The sequence below is a fragment of the Populus alba genome, chromosome 17 (assembly GCF_005239225.2).
Source record: "Populus alba chromosome 17, ASM523922v2, whole genome shotgun sequence".
NCBI lineage: Eukaryota > Viridiplantae > Streptophyta > Magnoliopsida > Malpighiales > Salicaceae > Populus > Populus alba.
This window is the reverse complement of record NC_133300.1, coordinates 10,499,182-10,523,494: the sequence shown is the minus strand read 5'-3', so window position 1 is coordinate 10,523,494 and position 24,313 is coordinate 10,499,182. Positions and strand designations below refer to the sequence as shown.

The 24,313-nt window shown below is 30.2% G+C and overlaps 1 protein-coding gene across 1 annotated transcript; it reads left to right on the top strand.

The window, feature by feature from the left end:
- Positions 1–16,850: 16,850 nt before the first annotated feature.
- On the top strand, positions 16,851–18,791 carry LOC118058270 (RNA exonuclease 4). Its single transcript, XM_073405607.1, has 7 exons — positions 16,851–16,938; positions 17,109–17,260; positions 17,345–17,466; positions 17,602–17,822; positions 17,912–18,106; positions 18,276–18,356; positions 18,427–18,791. The coding sequence occupies exons 1-7, from the start codon at positions 16,904–16,906 to the stop codon at positions 18,659–18,661; spliced, it is 1,041 nt and encodes a 346-aa protein (XP_073261708.1). The 5' UTR covers positions 16,851–16,903; the 3' UTR covers positions 18,662–18,791.
- Positions 18,792–24,313: the final 5,522 nt, after the last annotated feature.

The following is a 24,313-nucleotide window of genomic DNA, read 5'->3' as shown; positions in this document are numbered from 1 at the left end:
TCCGTTGCAAATTTTTAGCCTGTTGAATCAGGATGGAGAAGACGAACATGGCTGTTCCACCAGCAACGACGATGTTTCGGTAGCAATGGATTCCACCAGCAACGGTGACGTTTCAAGCAGCAATGGACATTTTCATTTTGACCCCTGAACTTTGAAAATTCAGCAATTGGACCTCTAAGCAATTACAAATTTCTTTTAATTTTGCCGCTTTTGATAATTTCAATTAAATCCTTAAATTAGAACATTGATTACAAAACAATCCTTAATTCCTGGATTGTTCAATTTGGTCCTTAATTAATTCTTTTAATTTTTCACTTTTGGATTAATTTCAATTAAATCCCTAAATTATAAAATTGTTTATAAAACAATCCTTAATTTCTGGATTGTTCAATTTGACCCTTAATTAAATCTTTAACTTTTAATTCTTTCAAAATTGATCAATTAACTCTTAAATTTTATAATTACATCCCCAAACTTCAAATTTTGTGTTGTCTTAACCCCATTGTCAACTATATTTAATTTTTTATTATTTGTTTAAAAATTGGGTTATGAAAAATTTATAATGAACTATTAATGATAAATCATCCGATTAGAACCTCATTTGTGTATGTGATTTCCAGTTGATTAATAAAAAGAATTTATACTACACTTATTTCTAATACTATTAGTGGATCCTCTAACCTTGAAAATTGTTTTATAATTTATAATGATTTATATTCACATAAATATCACATCTCAAAAGTTCTCTTTAACTCATTTTCATTTGTTGTTTATAATTTTATATAGTTCACCTCCTTGTGGTTCGACCCCGGTCTTGCTGATTATTTATTACTTCGAACACTCCTAGTCTTGGGATAAGATAATCAATCTTTTGATCATGTTATAAGCCCTTAAAATATATTTATTTTATATTTTTTCAGTTTTATTTCCTTATCGAGTTTATTATTGTTTCACATTAACATTACAGATTTTGAACAAGTGCTTGCATCATCATTAATTTTAGTTTTCTTTGTACTATCTTTTCTTATAGCTTATTCTTTATTAGAATACTAATTTCTTGGGATTATCTTCTCATTTTTCCTATTCTTTTATCTAATGAAACTCATCACTGGTTTTGCCGACATTACAAATTTTAATCTAAATTTTGTAACCTTTATTTCAACCTTAACAATACCTTTAAATTAATTTATGGAGATCATTCTCTCCCTTACATATCACATTACTCATCGCAGTCTCACTACCTTCAATCCTGTGTTTATACGAGGATTTACATGATCCATAAAACTTCATTTCTAATTATTTAATGTATTTTTTTTTTTTTTTTTTTTTTTTCCCTTTACCACATTAATTAATTATGCTGCATGCAGAACAAATTCTCGTTCTGCATGCAATAACTCGATTGCAGTAATGGAGGGGCAGCGCTACTTGGCGCTGGAGTGCCTAGCTAGAGATCTAGCTGGTTGTGATAGGGAGGGGATGACGTGAGGTTGGTGGCAAGATTGATTGTGGAGTTGGTGGTCGGTGGCAGAGGCAAAAAGAAAAAGAAACAGCTCTGCAAAGGAGAGAAAAGGGGGGAGCAACGGTGGCTCTTAGTGGTTGGGCTAGTTGTTTGTGATGGAGTTGATGGCAGGGTCGGTTGGCGGCTAGAATAGTGGGAGAGAGGGAGAGAGAGAAAATGTGCAGAAATTGGGGTAGGGGGTTGGTTTTTGGGTGACTTTGAACCCAATTTTCTTCATCCTCATGCCATGAAATCTACTTCTATTTATAGGGGGTGGAAAAGTGAAATCTTGTCTATATTGGGGAAAACATCCGGCCTTTGATACGGTTGGGAAGGATCTCAACCGCTAGTTTAAAGTAGGCACTATGAATTGTCAAATTTGTCAGTTCAAGGCTGTATGAATTGGTCATTTTAGGACGGTATCATGACCTATGTGGTGTCAATCAACCTGAGCGAACCACATGGGGTTGTAGAGAAATGTCAGGTGATCATTTGCGTGCAAGTTTTGTCAAATTTGATGAAGACTAGAAACTTTAAATATATTTGCAAATCAGCCTTCCTCAGCTGTCATTTCAAACAAAATTGAAGAAGATGATGAACAGTAACCAAAACAGTGTCATTTTGGTAAAGTTTATTTTGGTCATTCTATTTTTTATTTATCTTATATAAACATATATTTGGCTTTACACTTTTAATTTCATGCAATTGAGTCCCTGGAAAATCATCAATTTTAACCCCGGATTGGCTTGCCTCTATCACTTTGGTCCTTAATTTTGGATTTATGTAATTTGACCCTTAATTGACCATTAAACTTTTAATTTATTTAATTTTACCCTTAATTTCAATCAATTAAGCCCTATAGTTTCGGCGCCTTTTTTAGATTGGTAATTGGTTGTGAATATTTTCAATTTAACCCTTAATTGACCCTAAAACTTTAATTTTCTAGTAATTTTACCCCTGATTTCAATCAATTAACTTGATAAAAATTAAATTTTATCTTTTCAAATTCCAATCTTCTCACTTAAGCCCAAATTAGACTCCTAAACTTTATGTTTCACCAATGACGCCCCTAATGAAATTAATTTGACTCATTTAAAATATAATTAAGTCCTTGCACCTAATTAAATCCTTTAATTTGATCCAAATTAATTTTAAAGCATAATTAAAATTTAATTTGGCCCATAATTAAATCAAATTGGCCTATTAAAAATTTAATTATGTTTTTGGACTTAATGTTTATGCATATTTGATCAATAATTATTTAATTTGACCTTAAATTTGTATTATTTCTTTATTTTTGGGCATAATATGGTACAATTAGGCCTCCAATTTTCTCCAAAATTACAGCTTGATTTTCCCATATGTTTAAGATCCTCCCACGCCTGCTTCATCCGCATCACTAATCTTTATTTTATTTTTTGATTGTTTTTTAAAAGAAAAAAGAAGTGAATTTGGGGAAATAACCTAGAAATGGGTTATGACAGTTTCCCTCCTCTCTTTATAATTTTTACAATAAAAAGTCTTTTAAAAGATTTTAGATAGTAAGCTTTATAAAAAAAAAAAAGAATAAGATTACCAGATTCACTAGATCAAGAAATGGTCAATCCAGTTGAGAATGATTGAATTGTCATGGGTGACCTACCCAGATGAAGAATGAAAATAATTTTTAAAGTGGTTTCATTGTAATGAGTGACCTATCTAGGTGAAACATGAGATTTCATGAAGGGACGAGGTGATAGGGCTCAAAGGCACTCTTGAAAAGAGGTAGGGTTAAAAAAAAACATCACCCGAGAGATGAGGGTTAAAAGGTGCACTCAAAAGAAAAAGATAGGGCCTAAATGTGCACTATATGATGAATGAGGGCTCAATAACATGTTAAAAAAGAAGGTGGGGTTAGAAACACCCTACCTAAAAGATGAGGGCTCAAATGCATACTCAAAAGGAGGTGGAGTTAGAAAGCGTACTATTTGGGAGAAGATGGCTCAAAAGCCCATTCAAAAGGGATTTGGGGCTAGAAAGTGTATTATTTGAGAAGTGAGGGCTAGAAAGCGCACTAAAAAAGAAGTAGATAGGATCTGAAGGTACACTATCTGAGATGGTCGAGGGCTCAAAAGCATACTTAAAGGGAAAAAGGTAGGGCTATAAAGCGTACTAGCTAAGATGATCGAGGGCTCAAGGCACACTTAAAGGGAAAGAGGTAGGGCTGTAAAGTGCACTAGCGGAGATGCTTAAGGGTTCAAAGGCAGACTTAAAAAAGTAATAAGGGAAAAAGTGGTAAAAAAAAAAAAACAGAGCAAAACAATCAATGAAAAACAACAAAACAAAAGGCAAAAACAAGAAAATCTCTTTAAAAAGTCCTTAACAACAATGGAAATTAAAAAAATTTTAAAAATAAAATATTTTGAGATAAAAAAAAAAGTAAGAAATGGAATAAGAAGAATTTAGGTTGGGAAGTGAAACCGAATTTTTAAAATAACAAAATCAAGATGACATTTCTAAAAACTATTTATAAATATACAAGTGATCCTATGTTTTAATACTTTTAAACACCTTTTAAGCTTTGTAGATCCTATTTTTTTCACGAACCTATACTTTAGCCTATATCACATGCTTTTACAAAATATTATATATATATATATATATATAGAAAATAGTTTGTTTATATTATCAAGTTTGAGTCTCAAAAGAGAAGAAAACAATATTAAAAAAAAAAAAAAACCTTGTTTGCATATTACATATGCTTTATATATGTTATCATATTCAAAAAATTTCATCAAGGGGATGGTAAATAAATAAAATCAAGAAAATGAAAGCAATTAAAGACTTACATTTTATTGAGCCATTCACTTTTAAAAAATAATCAAACATCACACATCATGATAAAATCTTTGTGATCCAAACACCTCATCATAAAACCAAAAGTCATCCTTGTATTTAAATGATATATTTTGGCTGTTGACTATGTAATCATGAACCATTTCATAAATATATACTTTTTAATTCATAGGTTTTGATATGAAAGAATTAGATAATAAATTTGATTTCAAGATAAAACATTCTACTCCTTATTGTGCATAAGATAATGGGAAAGCAAGAGCTACTAACAAGACCAGATTAATTTAGAAGGCATTGGAATTTAACCCTAGAGCTTGATATGAAGAACTACTTGAAATCCTTGTGGGCGTATCGAACCACTCAAAAAATAACTTTAGATACTTGTATCAAGTTTGAAGGGCATAAATAGTCCATGACCTCGGGCATTGCTTTTCTATGTCATACTTTTATCAAGTTTTAAATTAAGGAAACAAGAACAAGTAAATGTTTGATACATAAACACTAACTAACTTTCTTGAGTTTATTTTAAAGAAAAAAATAAATACAAGGAGAGAGAAAACTTATGTGAAAATATTTTGAAATTTGCTTAAAATTTAAGCAATAAATTTGCTTTCTTTTATGGGTGTTCCGACCATGACTGCAATATTCTTGTCAAGCTCACCCTCTGATATTTTTGCTCGAGGTTGAGATTCTTTCTATTGAAATTCTTCATTGTTGGCTTTCAAACCACTAGCACGGTCAAGTGTAAATGTGGAGGGTAATTTCCAAAATATTTATGCAATTGTATACACAATTAGAGTATAGTAACACAAAATTTTAGTATTTTTCTCTGTCGACCCTCCTCTAATAATGAAAAATACAAATATGAGTTAAATTTGAACTATTGTAAAAAAAAAAAAAAAAGTATTGATTGAATGCTACATATTTCAATAGCTAGTTTTCTTTAAAAAATGCACAATTCCATTATTTTGTATATTATCTCTTAAATGCATCGAGTCTTAATAAATTATAAGAATTTACGTTATATATATATCCTCCCTCTGGCTCTTCTATCCTCTTAGCAATGATATTATTTTATTTTATTTTTAAAAAAACCATATAAATATGAAGATAACTGAAATATGGGATAATTTTTTCAAATAATTGTGCTGCTTCGCCACATATGCCAGGCTTCCTGATATCTCTTGAGGCTGATCAAAAGCCGCTCGAGTCAGATAATCAAGCTTTCATTTTCTATAAGCCAATAACAGGAAAATATTATTATTGTCCAACTCTAATAAACATAAACATGTTCTTAACTTCCATAAATGGAAATCTTAAAGAATTAATAAAATCTAGAAAAGTTCTGGAGAGTCAAAAGGGAATAAAAGAGAGTCATGATCGGCCCTCGGGTATCCCATTTGTTCATACTTTTTGATGCACGTGTGGCCTCAAAGAAAAACCTAGACCATGATGATATATAAAAGGTTGTGTTTTGGTCAAAAAAGCATCTTCAATCTTTTTTTAAAGGTTTCTCTTTTCTTTCCAGTTTGACTCAAGAACAAGTGGGTCTATCATGTGTATATTATCGCAAAAATTCCACGTTGTTTGGCCTCTAGATACATCATGACATGGGTTGGAATCAATCGGACAAAGCTCTTTTTTTTTTCCTCCCATTCGGTGGCCTTTTTGGTTTTTGTTTTCTGACCTATAATTTTTTCCGGCCACTTACTCTGTCGCGGTGACGACAAATCGGCATAAATACCCACATTTTTATGCTTCAAGGGAATTTCCAAAAGAACCCGAATTACAAAATGAGCTAGCTTTTACTTCAATTATATTATTATTGAAAAAAATAAATAAAGTGATTGATACTCAAATTAGATATCTTAGAAATTAGATGTTTTAAATTCCAATCAGGACTGGTTATAATTGGAGCTGAGATTATTCTGAAGAAGTTAGGATTTGGAGTTCAAACAAGGATTGATTGAAATTCCATGAAGAGAAAGAGCTGGAAAGGGTTTCTACCGAAAGCAATTTAAAAAAAAAAAAACTAATTTTATTAAGCTACAAAATATTATTTTGTGTCATCTAAAAGCCATTTATTTTTGCATTTCAAAAGTGTTTTAATTTTTCTTTATTTCAAATTATTTTTCTTATTTTTATATTGTTTTAATGTGCTAATACTAAAAAAAAAAGTATTTCAATATAATTTTAAATAAAAAATATTTTAAAAATCACTATTACCTCTAATAATATAACTATCAAACAAATCATGAGTAATGTAGCTCAACTAGTTAGGTCCTGAGTTTGCTTTTTAGAGGTCACCAATTCGAGTCTCACAAATCTTAGGACTACTGGAAGCTTATATGATCGTTAACTTCAGGGCTCATGTCAAGTCCTGGATTTGATTTCTAAAGGTCACCAGTTCGAATCCCACAAACCTCAGGACTACTGAAGACTTATATAGTCGTTAACTTCGGAGCTCGTGTCAGGTCCTGAATTTATTTCCTAAAGGTCACTAGTTTGAGTCCCACAAACTTTAGAACTACTGAAGTTTTATATAGTCATTAACTTTAGGGCTGATGGGATTGGTCGTTATCCACTCAACTTGGTCTTTTCAGCTACTGAATCTCCTCATTCTTTATTTAAGAGTGCCCTCGTCAAATGCTTCGAGACAAAACATATGTGCCCACAAATTTTATGAAGCTCCAAACAGAGGCTAGAAAGATCTACAAGGATTTATAGTGTTGCAGTTGTAAGATTAACCTTGTTATCATCTAGTTTGGTTTTCCCCAAATTATTTTTAAACCAAATTAATGCATACTATTTATGTGCTCCCTGCCCACTATACAGCAACCCTAGTAAATAAAAAAGAGGCAAACATTTTTAAAAAAAAAAAAAAAAAGAGGAAAAGAAGGAGGAAAGAGTGGCAAAAGAAAACATCATCGTGCAATCCTCCACGGTCCACTGTCAAAGTCTCATGCTGGTGAACATATATTGTATGACCAATATGGTTCAAGCATCACAAGACCGAGCCCCTTCCGACATCGTAAACATCTTCACTCGCTACAATTACGTACGTTGTGCCTTGTTTAACGCGCCTCATGCACCACTCGGTCTCTCCCACGCTGTCTTTTCTTTTCAACCCTTGATTCATTCCTTTATTTGATTTAGCTCTTTATCAACACTTCATGGTGTTTAGGCCCTTAAATCTTGGATTTTCGGATTAAATCATTGCGTTCTTAAGCGTTGCATGTATCGAGACTTGAATTTATTCTATTTGGATCTTTTTTTGTGATGGCTAGCAAGAAGGTTAGTTATGTACAAGTTTAGATATATTTTGATAATATTTATATTTTATTTATTATTTATTGGGTAAAATAACCTTCCCTAAAAAAATAATCTGTTTAAGGCAAGGCAAGGCATGGCATGGCGGGTTGATACGGCATCCATTGGGCATGGATTAAATTTCAATATCTAATATTAAAGGATGAAATTAAAAATAAAAATTAGTTAAGAAAAGGTTAAAATGAAATAAATATCAATTAAAAGAATAAGGATTCGATTTGAAATATAAATTAAATGACGAGGGATGAAATTAAAAGGAAAAACCGACCAACAAAAGATTAAAAAAAAAAGATAAAAATCAAAAGAATAATAATCAAGTTTGAAATAATAACTAAATCAAATCAAATTATATATAGGTATTAAATTGGAAAAAAATTAACCTACAAAAATAAATGAACAAAATAGATGGAATCCAAAAGAATGAGGACCATATTGTATAATAAAAACAAATGAAAGGAAGTTTGTGTATTTTTCTAAAGAGAAGGAAGAAAAAAGTTCATCAAAGCCACATTATCCATCCTCCTCCATCATGTGCGCCGCCACTGAAAAGCTAGCAATGCATCACTTCAAACATTGTCGTGAAAGGCAATGTTTGACTACTAAAGGAGCTTGCACGCGCTAACAACCTTTTCTTTTGAAATATATATATATATCAAAAGACCTAATTGTTCATGCCTCTAATTGAAAATTACAGAAAGCCAAACTAAAATGTCGAAAACACCCATGGACACAAGTTCAAGAAAAAACAAATTGCATGGGTAGTTAAGTAATTGCATTGATAAAAAAAAAAAAAAAACCAAAAATTACCCTAGCCCCCAAGTTATCATTTTTGTTTTTAAATGATATATTATTAATTTCACTATGCAATAAAAATATGAAGAGATCGATCTATCCCCAAACAAATTGGTAATACCAATTAAACCTCGTAAAAAGATCATTTTGCCCATAGTAAAAGGTTGAGCAGGCTTAGTTTTTTTAATATATTAGAAAACAACTTTCAAGCATACTAATAACTTAAAATATAGTAATTTTAATTAAATTAAATTAATTTTTTAATTGATCAAAATTTTAAAGATAATGCATAGCTCATTAGTTGTTTCACTACTAGAATATTGCCCACCACCGACATAACATTTCATCTGTATTTAAACAAAGCTTTTGTTAGAAAAAGAATATATTGATGGAATTACAGATAGCAATTGGTCGTCAAAAAACATATTATCAATAATATATATTTTGTTAGTCATTCCATTGATAATACAATCACCAATGGATTTATATATAAAAAAAGCATGCCAAGCAAAAAAATTATAAGCATTATTTCTATTGGTAATTCTATTGGTGATCAAATGCATATTATTGATCGGAATTAAATCATCAAAGATTTACATAATGTCAATGGTAAGTCTTGTGAAACTCTATGGAACTTTTCAAGGAACTTAATCCTTCGGTAATTCCATCTATAATTATCAGTGGAAAAATCATGTAATTTTTTTCCAAATCTTTAGAACTTTTCAAATGACTTATTCCCTCGGTTCATTTCATTTATTATACAAATTATGTCGGTAATAATATCAATATTGTATTTAATATTTTTAAAAAATAAAAATAAATAAAACAAGTAAGAAATTAAAAAAAGAATAAACTAAAATAAAAAAATCAAATTTTTATTATTAATTAATCTAGTGAAAAAAAGCTAAAGGCGAAGGCGAAGGCGAAGGGAATCTTCAATAAAATCAGATGGGAGACGAGGTGGACCACATGTACTATTTGAGCATCAACTTGTTAGGTTGATAACATTTACTTTATCTTTCAGGCCAGTCATCTCAGACCTAAGTTAGGTTGTCTTAGCACTAAGCTAGGCTATTTGAGCATCAACTTGTTCTCATACAACCACTTGGATGGCCAAAGATTGTTGGCTAAAACTCAATTGCAAGAAACAAATAGTTGATACATTATGTCCTCTATGCATATCTTTTTGGTAGTAATGTTTGAGATACCGTATACTCCGATTTCTATCAGATCTACCGAATGATCCATCATCTAACCAAAAATCCAAATCGAGTTTCATGATCATCCTTGTATCTCTCCTGTAATTGGGTGTAATATGTTCCTCTAAGACATGCAGAGGTCTGAAATCTCTCCACACGACCATTTCATGCTAGCCTAGAAGATCTTTTTCTTTTGCATGTTTCATTGATATTTCCTGCATCTCATATTAGAAATCATGTAATCTGATACATAATAAATTTTTGGTTAAGATAATGAAAAAAAAATTGAACATTTTAAAAAAAATATCACATTTTGAATTCAATCTTACCTAATGGCGCTATGATTCTCCCATACCCTCCTAGTAAAAATGTTGTCAACCTCCTTTTAGTAAACTTTTTTCATCGTGCATATCAGTTTAATAAAATAATTAGTTTATTAAAATTAAAGAACTGACCAAATTAAATAATAAAAAAATTGTTTATTTATATACTAACCTTGAACTTTTTGAAACAAACATCAATCATAAGAAAGGAAATAACATTATCACTATATCATATTTAAAAAAAAAAAATTGCATCACCTCCCTTATAAGAGAGACTACCTAAAATTTTATTACCTATAAATACACATTAATAAATAAAGTTACAAACCAGTTGATTTTATTTATGACAAATATTTAAAAAAAAAAAACACTAGATTTTATTGTCCCTTGTAACTTTTTCATTTTATGCTCTACATGCAACCCAACAAACTAAGTGACATGTACTTTGAAGCTAACCACCATATTTTTTTGCACCAATAACATGTTTTAATGAGTTTAATCCTAGGGTTTTGTTTTTGTATCGAAACCAATTTTGGCTAAATCGTGTTGATTTATTGATAATCAAAGTAAATGGATGCTAGATTATTGATCCTTACATAATTCCCAACATGTTGATGCTCTTGGTTTGTCCATATCATGTCAGATATGGGTTCCATATTTGTTGGGTTTGGCTTTAAGTATTCTTCATGTTCTTCACACGAATATTGCCTTAGCTACATGATTTGGATTAATTTTGGTTCATTTTTTCGCCCATAACACTTCTTTGGACATGATTAACAAATAGTCTAATGTTTATTTGCATCAATAATATGTAAGTTTTTTTTTAGTTTTTGTGTTTTTAGCAAATTTAATCTTTTTTTTGGATTTGGTTTTATTTTTGGTTTGTTTTTTAGTCAAACCAGGATTTTTTGTTCAGTTTATGATCGAACTAAAGATTTTGAATCAACCTAGTTGAGTCAAACCTAACTGGGTCAAGTAAAAAAATATGGCTTAAAGGGTTTGTACCCTGTTTTTTTGCCATTTTTTTTTTAAAGGTTTTCGATTTTAAAGGTCTTTCGATTTAAGGGTGTGTTTGGCAAACACCCTTTAGGCATTTTGGTTTAGTTTTTATTACAAAAGATGAGTTTTTACCAAACAAAGTCTAAAAAATAAAAAAAAAAAATTTATCTTGCATATGGCCAAAAATCCTAAATACATTTGAGCATCATTTTCAAGAAAATTTTAAAAAAAATTTGGCAATTTTTAAAAAAAAAAAAATATTGCATGGATTTCACAATAAGTTTACAAAATTTCAAAGGGTTTTGGCCTATATTTAAAAATTATTTTTGGCAAGAAAATATTATTCACTTTTAATATAAGGATAAAAAACCTAAAATGGGTTAATATCTAAAATATTATTAAGGATAATAATTATATTATTTACATTTAATATAAGGATAAAATGCCTAAAAGGGGTTAATATCCAAAATATTATTAGAATAATAATTTTATTACTCACTTTAATATAAGGATAAAAAAAACAAAGAACAAGAATTTATTGTCATTTCCATCCAAATCATTCTTGACTATCCCAACCTAAAAGGATGATCGCTTGTCATGCCACACACATGTGACAACAAGTAAACACACAAAAAACTACATATACTACATAAGAATGCCAAAAAAAAAAAAAAATGGATTAAAAAAAATATGGATAGTTTTGCTTACTTGATATGACGAATCTTCAAAAAAAATTGAAAGGGAGCGGTCAGATTTGTAATGATGAGAGCTTGATTTGTGAAAAAATAAAAGAGGGAAGGTGTTGTGTGATGTTTTCTACAGAATAAAAAGAAAAAAGAGGAAGAGATAGGGAAAAGGGAGAGGGGGTTATCAGGATGCCGACAAACATCTTTCATCAGTAAATATCGTCTATAATACTATCATGTTATTTTTTTTATTTTTTTTTCATTCCTTGATTTCAAACTATAATTCCCTTGGTATTTTCATTAGTGAATACTGAGAGAAATAGCGACGTTATGTTTTTTTTGTAAATATTATTGTAATTTATTAACGGTATTGTTTTCATCAGTATTTCTATTTATATTTGACAATTTTCTTGTAGGGTTTAAACTCCAAGTATTTACAACTAAATTATAACAGCTCCTTTGACAACCGGAAATTTAGAAGTTGGTAATTGGAATTTTTTTTGGGTTGCAGAACTATTGCAAATTTGTATTTGAAAATTTTTGTTTGCAATGTTTACTTGCTATTTAACTGTTTTCTAGTAGCACGTGTCAAAGAATCAATTGTTTTTAGGTGAGATCTCAGAATATGATTTATATTATTTTCTAATACATTTTTTTCAAGTGAAAATTCTTTGGATTTCAAACTTGCACAGTTCATATTACTTTATTATTTTATCAAATAAATGGAGGATTGTGAGATTCGAACTCATGTAACCGTTTGGTTATCAAGGCTCTGATATATATAAAAAATCAATTCAACCAAAAACTTAAACTTTTAAATAAAATTTATAATATAATTTATATTATTTTTTAATAATAGATAAATAGTCTCAGTTCTTAAATAGAGTATAGCTCAAGTCACCTTCTAAATCTTAGTAACGTCGAAGCCGGTGCTTAATTATCATAAAAAGCAAGGCATCTTAAAAAACTTTTGATAATATATTATTCGCTAGATACAATTCTTAGTAATGTCGAAGCCGGTGCGGTGCTTATAAGAAGCTTTTGAGATATTTTTTCTTGAGAAATTATTTGCCGTATCTTCCACTATTGTTGAACCAGAGATTGTTTTCTTTACAAGACAATTCTTTGACTTCTTTAGCTTCTTAGATGTTATTTATTTATTTATTTTGGGTTATGTCCAAGGAATGAAACTATTCCTCTTTAGAAGAAAGGATACTAGCACAGAGCACAAATACGAGCAGCGCGTGCACTCTCTAAAGTGCATCAAGCATGTGCTGGAATCGATATTTTTGGGGTATTGGACAAGAATCGGCCAGGTAAGAAAGAGATGTTATTAATAACGAGTGATAGCTAAATAAATTAATTAAGTTTTGGATTTATTTTTTTATAAATTACAAGTTTTTATTATTTTAAAGTTTATTGAAAATTTATATAATTATTAATTTTAAAGTTCATAAAATTAATTAAAATACATATAAACGAATCCGAATATTTATATTAAAAAAAATAAAATAAAAATAAAAAAGATGTTATTTTCCCCTACCAACTTTTCTATAGGGTATCTTCTGAGCTCCAAAGAGGAATCCTATTGGGACCATCCGAGAGTCAAAAGAGAGTCTCATTGACATTCCTTGCGCTCAAAAGTTGGAATCCTCCATCACCTCCGCCTCCACACCACGCAAGATCAATGGAATATATCTGCATATGCCCTAGATACAATGGTTAGAACCAGAAAATCAAACTCCCCTATATATGCATCTCTGCTGAAGATCTTGTCGATCTATTTATGCGTTCGCCGAAAGCATTTGAGATTAACAACGATCAACCATCTATATTTTACCACTTTATCTGTTTGCCACTCACTGCATGCCCACATGACAATTTTGTCAGCTCATCATGTACTCTTTTAACTTTTTATCCCGAAGAAAGTTGGTCTCTTGAATATATAATCGAAAACCATGTAAAACGTCTTAGCGGTGAAGAATTATGGTTGCAATTTGTAATCGAAACAAGGAAAGAAAGTGAATCTTTCAATGAATAACCACGCATTTGAGATTTTTCTTTCCCAACAAATGCCCAGATGAAGTAAAAGAAACGGAAAAACCTGTCGATTATCCAATGGTTGATCATCCTTAATCTTCATCTCTCTGTCATGGCATTATCAGCTGCTAATATGTTGATCCGCCATGCAATCAAGATTCATGAAATCTTTTACAAGTAAGCTGTCGTTTGCAGGGATCACTTGTCAAGCATGGTATCTTGGAGATATGTCAACGAAAACTACTGGACATATTATCATTTCCCTAGTCGACATTGTGGGGTCATGAGATTTTGGAGTAATTTGTAATGGAGATTAAGAAAAACAGTTTAAATGGTTAAAAAAACACTATTTTAAAAGTGTTTATTTACCGCATAGAAATAACATTTTCAAATAAAATTTTATGTGTACTGGATTTTGTGTCATTGCATGATATAAATACTTGAAATAATGCAATAGAACTTTACATCTGTTTAAAAAAATAATTATGTTATTTAATTAAATTAAATAATGATAATTAAATTAGACATCCAATCTCTAATAAGGGAGATCCACTAAAGAGGCTGTATTAAGCCAAAACATTTTCAAAGTTTGATATAAAATCAGTTTTTTAAAATATACATATCGTTGAATTAGACAAATATGAAACAATGTTCACAATATCATTTAGTTCATTATGAATGAAACATAATATCTTTTGGACTAAAGAATGCTTCTTCTAAATTTCTACAAATCATGCATGTAATATATTATCCTTATTCAAGATTTATTATAATTTATATTGTTGATGTTTTAAAGGGCTAATTCAGCCTATTCATAGGGCCATCTAATTTGTTGATAAGTTTCCAAATAAAATCAATGATAAAACACAATTACAACTATTTCTTTCATGCCTTGATTATGTGCGAGATTTTTATAGAAATGTTGCACATCTCTTTATATAATTTGACCTTAATAGGAGGTTTATACCCAGAAAATAAGGGACTTTGTGTCTATAAAAATTTTAATAAGTCAATTTAAAGACTTACTAATAGGTACCTCTAAATATGATGTATTGTTAAGAAGGAAGAAGAAAGAAACAAATTCTCATCTTCAAGAGAACATGTGAGCTTTCTACTATAATGAGTATGTAGATATTTGATATGTTCTAGGTCTAACATATAAACTAATGGCTATTTAAATAAGGCAGTAGTTTTCTTAGGACCTTTTGTATTAAATCATCAATATAAGGCATTAAAAATGTTGTATTTGATATTGCGACGACCACTCTCTTTTCTAAGGTTTTATTGAGGGTAAAAAGTTTAAAAAGTATTATTATAATCACTAGAAATTAACCATAATTGGTTTTTTAGAATTTTAGACAAGGAACTTGTTATGCTAAAGAAAACATATTATCATCCTAAAACATCTAATCTGAGGTAAATTACATTGCTAAGTGTCTTTTATTCCTAATGTGTCAATATGCCCTATATGTTAAGGGTTCATCTTTATTGTGGCTAAAGTTTATATTATATGAAGTTTGTATCGCTTTACCATTCCTAATTATCAACCGAATAATGATCTATAATTGCTAATTTATTCGATAAACAACTAGTGAATTGGCATGATCATATATAGATAGGTTATTCCTGATCGAGGTTTATGACCTATGACGATCTTTCAAATATCATCAATGAATAACATAGCAGATTTATGTGGGGTTATGTTGACTTTACTCTAAACTTTAGGTTTAACTAAAATCCTAACTTTAGGTTTAACTAAAATCCTAGAATAATGACATGTGATTGTTCATTTATCATGGTGAAAAATCACATGCAATCCTGCTAAATGATTCATATACCTCCATTTCCCTGTATTAAGACAGTGACAACTATTGTTTCATCTAATTAGAGGCAAAATCGAATTATCTAAAAATTATATAATTATCAGGATAACAGCCAATGATGATTCCTTTATCCTAAAGTGCATTATTCTATCAATAATAACTATTATTGTTTCTCTTTTCTAATAATGTTTTCATAATCAATGTTTATCAGTCTATAAAGATTCATCTTTGCATAAATATTGTTAGCAGACAATCATTTAAAATTAAAATACTTTTTGTTATAATTGTTATTCATCATCATTATTTAAGAAAAATAAAGATTTACAAATGAATGGATTGACCAACTTATTACTGCCAATTGACACCTAAGAGTAATAAATTATGAAGGTTCATTTATATCAGGAATCATTTATGGATATCCTGACCAAAATAAATCATATGTTTTGAAAGGAAATCTTTATTTTTAAAAAATCAAAGTGTAATGAAAATCTTAACCCCAATCGACACCAAAAATAACGGCCTATGATAACTCTATTAGTTTTGACATCATCCATGAATAACAAACTAAAAAATAGTGTTTTGTACTTAGAAAATGAACTTCTAATATTTTCTTAAAAAAAAGAAATATTTTGTTATAAAGAGTTGGAATGAACATACATATGAGAGGCATTTTTATGATCTTTTACCTATATAAGCTATTCTTTGGGTACATCAACAGTTCCCGACAAAAAGGTGGAAGAGAGCGAGAGAATCATACAGCTAAGTCAATGGTGGACCCAACCATTTGGATTGCTACGAATAACTAGAATTTATTTTTTAAGGTTAGAAACCTCCGAAGCTCAGCAACATGTGATGCCTCGAGGAATCATAATTTATACCATTTAAGTTTTCTCTTATTATTAAAATGATAGGAATGTATTTTCTTTATTTTTTAAAAACAAGCAAGAAGGACATCAGAGAGTTAATCATAGATCAAGGAAGTTAAATATTGAAATCTAATAATTAATTAATCTCGTATTCTTTAATATGTCTAGTTGGAATTGAACTTAATTCTAAATTGCTATGATCTATCATAATGGTAAAATCAATAGTATATTTTTTAAAAATGATCATATGTTTATTGTTTTTACTATAAATAAATTCAAATAAATGGTTTTGAATATTTCAAATACATTAAATCATATTACGTCTAGCGCAAATGGCATAGATCTCAACCACTTGTGCCAACCTTAAGTTATCTTTACGTTCAAGTTGGAGGAGATTCTCTTGGCCTATCACTATAAATACCTTGTTGGGAGCATCCCTTTCCCCCAAGCCGTCTTAACTAGTTTTCTACTACTCTTGCAGATTTAACAACTATTTACTTTACGAGGATCGCATGGACTCCAGAAATGTGTCGTCCGAGACTTCAAGGTTCTCACTCTCACTCTCTCCTCTCCACGCATGCACATATACATGGAAACCGACACGTACATGGTTTTGATCCAAGCTATATCGTGCATGTCGTATTGTCAAGCTAGTTTTTGATTCCTGAACCCTAGTTTCTAGCGACAAATAACTTGATGACTATGATCCTTTTGCAGGAACAAGTGTGCTGCATGCTTTAGACAGTTCAACAAAATGGAACACCTGGTGGAGCACATGAGAATCTCGTATCACTCGGTCCATGAACCCGTGTGTGGAAACTGTAAGAAACATTGCAGATCTTATGAGTCCTTGAGGGAGCATCTTATAGGTAAATGTTTGTTTTCTTAGCGTGTACAACTCGGAGCACTTGGTTTCCTCTTCGGTAGCTTAAAAGTTTGATTTTCTCTTACAGGGCCATTGCCTAAGCAAGAATGTAAGAATGTTTTCAATGTCCGCGGATGCAAATTTTGCTTAACCCTCCTTGATAGCCCTAATGCTCGCAGAGTTCACCTAGAAAGATGCCAGCACTCCGGTGTAAATATTGCCGTATTAATCTTTAATTCAATACTTGGAAAAAAAAGATAAACTAAATTAAGTTTTGTTTTTTCAACCGAATTAGTTCTAAACTAAAAGATACCTGATCACTAGTTCTTTCATTGCACACTCCAGGGACTACTTACAAACTTTGCTAATTTAGGCCTTCGGGACAACCTGACACTCGACAATGGTTATGCAAGAGGTCGACAGGTAGTTGCCCTAGCTTGCAAAATGGTTGGAGGAGGCAATGATGGCTCCTTAGACCTTTGCGCAAGGGTTTGCCTGATTGACGAAAATGAAAATATTATCTTCCATACCTTTGTCAAACCACCAATTCCTGTCACAAACTATAGGTATGCTATAAATTTCTATACTGCTTCTGCCCGAAAATCAAACAATGCAGTCGTTAATAGTGAATTCAATATTCTTCAAATATTTCTAGGTATGAAACCACAGGCGTTAGGCCAGAATACCTAAGGGATGCAACACCGTTAAGGCAAGTTCAAAAGAAGATTCAAGACTTCCTTTGTAATGGGGAACCGATGTGGAAAATTCGTCCCAGGGGAGGAAAAGCCAGGATTCTCGTGGGTCATGACCTTGACCGTCTGCATCTAGAATATCCAGCTGTTATGATGAGGTTAAGTTTTTCTCCGAAGCTTAGCTATACAAGTCATAGCCTCAAAAACAGTTGCCTTGATCTAGTTCTAATTATTTATCAGTTTAAATTATAAAAATTCATCTTTTTTTAAAATTAATATGTATGATGTGATTAATTAAGATGGATGGATGGATGGATTTCATTACAGGGATACTGCAAATTATCCGCCACTGATGAAAACAAGCAAGCTCAGCAACTCCTTGAAGTATCTAACCCAGGCCTATCTCGGGTAAGCATATGCATCTTCTGCTATATTTGTTTTCCTTCCGTGTCTAATTATATGTTTGATTTACTTGCAGGTATGACATCCAAACTGGCATGCAAGATCCCTATGAAGATTGTGTTGCTACAATGAGGCTCTACATAAGGATGAAATCACAAAATCATGCGGTAGAGGATTCCCCTCTCGCTTCTGATCCACAAAACCGAAACAATTTTGCTTCGTGGAGGCAAAGTGAGCTTGAAAGGATGAGCCCCGAAGAAATGCTTGCAATATCAAGATCTGATTACTACTGCTGGTGCTTGGATTCTTAAGCAAGGGGCTTTTCCCGTCTACTAAGGAAAGGCAACTTTGTGTCCAGGCGAAATAAACACCCTTCCAAACTACTCGATATTATATATTAAGAAGAAAAATAAATTGGGAAGCTTCTGCCATTCCAATACCACTCCGCTCTAGATTACTGGAGCTGAATATGTTATCCAATATGTAATAAGTAGTTTCTGTAATATAAATTTGGTAATATATATTTAATAAAAGTATAACACATAAGGGTAATTTATGTGTTAATTAATGCAATTTCTGTGTCTAATTTTAAGTTTGTATGCAACGTTTTTTTTTCCAAAAAACGTAGAACTATAGCTTGCCTCCTAGAGATATTGGGTTTGAATTTCTCTTTTATAACCTAAAAAACTATATATATATATATATATATATAGACACACACACACACATTCAATATGGAGTCCAATATTTTAGAAGAATGATGCCAACTGATTTCATTGACAATGTATGTATGTGTAATTACATGTAGTTTGAAAATGTAATCAGATATACATGACTATCTACAAATTAACCTATCTTGTTTAACTAAGTTGGATTTTGAATTTAATAAATAGCCTATAATTCCCTGGCAAAGAAATCCTAAGTTTCTCTTTCATGAGTAGAAAGCTTTCCTTAGAAACTAGTTTGGTAAATTTGTTAGTGTTGGAATTGGTTTATAAAATATGCAGGGGTCCTTTAAGGCCAAATTACATGTGAGTTCCACTTATTTTTTAGGTTAAAACTATATTGAATTTTGTGATCCAACATAACTACTTTAACATAGAATTTTAACATGTTTTAAAAATTAATTATACGTGACTGAAAAATTATTTTCAATAAACTTTTGAATAGCAAAAGTTTTGATCCTAAAATAGTTTTGTAGATTGGGCTATAAGCTAGTGGGCTCATGAGTTTGGGTTTGAGTTTAGTTAATGAAAAATACTTTTTGCTATTAAATTTTTATTTTATCAGTAATTTATTTTTAGTCCCTAAAATATCTTAATGCATGAATCAACACATTAAATATGTGATGAGAAAGAATATGTTTAATGAATTTGAACATTCATGAATTGTTTCATGGATTATAAGTAATTCATGAACCATGAACATTCATGAATTTTTTTTTTATGAATATTCATGAATTATGAGTAATTCATTATGTAAACCCTTGTGTAAATATAGGACCGAAGGTGATAAGACCTCGGCAAGTAATGTAAACTCAGGATTGAAAAAGATAGATCAATGATGAAAATAAAAAACAAATGTAATGTGTAATGGAGGAGATGACCTCCATAAATATATTTAAAGATACTATTTAAGTTCAAATGAGAATTGTGAATTTTAGCTTAAAATTCATAACATCAACAAAACCGGTAATGGGTTTTGATGGATAGAAGGATTAAAAAAAATTAAATGAATGTGTTTTGAGAATGAGAATAATTCCAAGGAATTATAATGTAGATAAAGGATGAAATTTAAGAAAAAACTACATAAAAGAAAAAAGAGAATGTTGGTGTAAACCCCGGTTAAGAATCGGTAATGTTACCGTGAAACAGTAGGAAGTCTTTAAGAAAATAAATGATGAAAAGGAAAAATAAATATATTTTGAAGGAAATATTCCCAAGGACTTAGTAAATTAACCAATATGGTTCCAATAGGGATTGAACAAGAAAAATTGGATTTTTGATGTCAAATCATATACTAACCAATTTTACACTATCGAGTATAACTTTTAAACTAATCGTTGGATCAAGATGAGATTTTATGTGGTCACTAGACATTGTTTTACCTCAAATTAAGATTTTAGAGAAATCAAAGTTCAACAAGGCCTTGAAAAAAAGTGGACAGTTGAGTAGAAAAAAAAACAGGGGTAAGGGCTAAAATAGTCATTTAGCAATAAAATCCATATTCTTCTTCTCCTTAGAGCTGGTGTAAGGGACTGGAAAATAAGGAAGATTGAAGAAATTGGGGTTTAGGCCTTTCATGTTTTTTCCATTAAATTCATGAGAGAAAATTATGAAATTAAGAGGATAAAGGCCTTAAAAAGAGAGTTTTGATGAGTTTAGAGAGGTAATTGAGATAGAATAAGGTTTTTAAGCTTGGGAGAAAGAATAAAAGTAGAAGTTAGAAAGGGGGGGAAGATAAGGTGAAGGAAAACTTGATTTGCTTTGCAAATTTCTTTTAATACTATGTGATTAAAAGGTAAGAACCATCTCTCTTATGTTTGATTTTGGTTTTGCCATAAATTAAATTTTAAAGTGTTGAATGGATTATTATGGAATGTTGAATTTTATGGGATTGAGTTGTTGTAATGATAATTTTAGTTTAAAAGCATGTTCCTGAACATGAATAACAAATGGATCTAGTGTGAATTGAGAAACAAACGGGAAGAAAAATATACCCTCTTTTAGTGGGAAGATTTTGGCCAAAATATGAAATGTAGGGGAATGATTGAGTTGTATAATTGTATGTGTTTAACATGAAATTATGTATTGATAATATGAGGGTTTAAGCAAACTTGTCTAGTTAATAGATAAATGATTTGTGTTATGTAATTAAGTTGATTATTGAGAGACTTGTGTAAATAATGCTAAAAGATGTATTGAATGGAAATGATTGCCTTCAACGGTGAATAAATGCATGAAAATACTTGGTTGTGAACCAATCATGCAAATGAAAATTTTGGATAATTTTATTACCTGACTTTTAGTTGGAATTAGAACTAGTAAATGAAGGGATTTGAAATGTGTTTATTTATGAAACTTGTAGCTAAGGATGTTAAATTTCAAATGGTACTTACTTTTCTTAATTTGAAACTGTAAAACTCCTGATATGGATAGTAAATCAATGGAATGGCAAGCTAAATCTTGTTGGACAAATTGCATATGCTATTATAATAGGTGGTTTTGAGTGTGTGGCCACAGAATTGGGTTTTCTTTCCTCCATAAGAGTTGTAGCTTTATGTCATAGATTTTTATAGAGATAAATCACGCTTAAAACTGAGTTTCAAAACTTTATTTATGATTGAAACACCAAACAGTGTTCATGGTTGGATAAACTAAATCAACTAAGACTAATCAATTTCAATCATTATTTAGAATTATTCTTGATTGAGAGTTCTAATATTTGAACTGATAAGAATAAGTATAAACATGAAAAATACATGTATATGTAAGTCGTGATGACAATTGTGAATATGAGTTGTTATGATCAAAGGAATACAAATGTGGGTTGTAAATGTTAAATCAATTCTTAAAACATGATAGAATTAAGTTATAATGTATAATTGTTTGCTAGTGTGATTAATGAGGAAGGATATGTGATATATGTATGAAATAGATGGGTTGGACTAATATTTATCGTATGTTTGAGAAAATACTAGACATTGAAAATTGTTGACGAAAAGGCTAGGATATTAGATTTGATTATAAAGTGAACATAAATGGTGCAATATTTGTTGAGATTAAAAAGTGATATTGTCTATGTATAAATGATGAGATGAGTATTGGTATGAGCTAATGAAACTAGTTGGTCGAAAATGACATAAGAAGCATTGGATATGAATGGATGTGATTAAAGAATAAAACAGTATATTCATGAAAGTTTAATTCAATCATAGATGATGATGTGAGTGACTATATGAGTTTTAATATTGATATGGGATATTCATTGAAATTCAAGGACTTTGAAAGTAGAAACTTAAAGTAGAAGGAGCATACCTCCACAAATACACCAAATAGGTGCTCGACACATCACAATTACTTTTAAAGTCTTGTCAATTATGTAACTGTAAATCATATAAATGCATATTCGAACTCTTTATGTTGAAAGTATAAAAAGAAAAGAATGAATAAAGTAAAAGAACTAAGAGAAATTGATTGTCATCCTTGTTTGGATAATTGAATTTGATTGGCGTCGTTGTATGGATGACTAGGTTTGATTAGCATACTTGTGAGGATGGTCGAGATAATGTGACAGCTATATGGATAGCAAGCTTTAAACAAGACATCAAGTTGTAGTGAAAGGTTTAAAGGTGACCGACATACTTTAACGAATATGACATCAGGCAAGGACTAACCATATTAATTGATATTAAGAACAAGATTGTTTAAATAGTTGAAAAAATATAGAAAAGTCATTAACAAAGAAAAACTCGTGATGAGTCGTAAGGATGACAGAGTAAGGGTTAGTGACAGAGAAATAAATGCAAATGGATATTATATATCCTGGGAAAAGAGCTAGTTTATTTGAAAATTTTATAAAAGGAGATTAAGGTGAGACATCTATAGAACATAGGATGGTTAAGACAATGAACATATCCTATGATAAAGTAATGAATAATGATGTTAGTATTCAAACTAGAAGATGATGGATGATTATAGGCCAGTACATATAATGGGTGAATGGCTGTTGTTCTAAGGTTTTATATATAGAATAAAAATAATGTTTAGATATACTATAAGTGGTGGCAATATTGAAAGTAAAGTGAATTAAAAGTGAGACAACAAAAAGTATATATATGTGATGTCAAGTCGAGTTATTGAGCTAGAATAATTGTCTTGTTTCTAGACTTTAGGAGAGTCAGATCGTGATGTAAAAGTAGCAAAAAGATGGTTGTTTTGGCAGTTCACATGAAAGGATTTTTAGGCCCTAATAACTGTGTAAGGTGTGCAAGTATAAATTAATTGGGTTTAAAATGATTGTGAGGAAGTTAAGACATATGATTGGAGACTCGAAGTATGGTTCGAGATTGTTGGAAGATTGTATGAGAGTCCATGTTAGGGCATTTGCCTCCTTAGCAACTAAGAGGTGGAAGCTTCATAAAAGACACTTCCATTTCATATAATGAGCAGGAAACATATCATAAGATATGAAGTTAATGATTGTTTTAGAACAATAGTAAAAGATAAAACAAAGGTTAATATGATTTATATCCTAGTTATATTTTAGGGATTTTTATAGTAAATTCATGATCTGTCAGGATTATATTAAAGTATTGATTTAAATTGTATAAAAATTATAGGATTATGCACTTGGATTGATATAACTAATGGAGATCATGGCATGGAAATCACAAAACTTGGATTGACAAAGGTAATGTAAATAATATAATAGAAAGATGGATTCATATTTAAGTATGATAATTAAAGTATAGACACTTATAAGGTTATATAATTAAATTGATTGTAGAAATAATGATTGAATTGATTAATTGATAAGTTTAAGTATAGAAATGATATTTTTAAGAGATAGGAAATTTGAACAAATTATTGATTTTTGTACTAAAAATATTTTAATGAATGTAATGATAATTGGTTATATTATAATATTAATTGGTAGCATTTGTTAAGCATAAAAAAACTTATTTAATTATATATAAAAAATAAATACAATTAAGTATTAAAATAAAATACTTGTTGATGTTTGATTTTAATTATTAATATGCTAAAATCCACAATAGAAAAAACTTGAAAATCTTCAAAAAAAAAAAAATCAAATGTGGTTAAATCATTGAATGTAAGATATTACTATGATTGCGATGTCTTCTCTTATAAATAATACTATTTCATTCATAAATGTTTGTGAATTACATTTGTCCAGTATGACGGGTTTCTTTTAATATGATAATACTATGTATTTGATAG

Bases quoted from the DNA above. Each gene is read 5' to 3' on its own strand.
- LOC118058270 (XM_073405607.1), top strand. From the start codon at position 16,904: ATGGACTCCAGAAATGTGTCGTCCGAGACTTCAAG. The intron at 16,939-17,108 runs GTTCTCACTCTC...ATCCTTTTGCAG, and splicing joins GTGTCGTCCGAGACTTCAAG to GAACAAGTGTGCTGCATGCT. The intron at 17,467-17,601 runs GTAAATATTGCC...TGCACACTCCAG, and splicing joins AAAGATGCCAGCACTCCGGT to GGACTACTTACAAACTTTGC.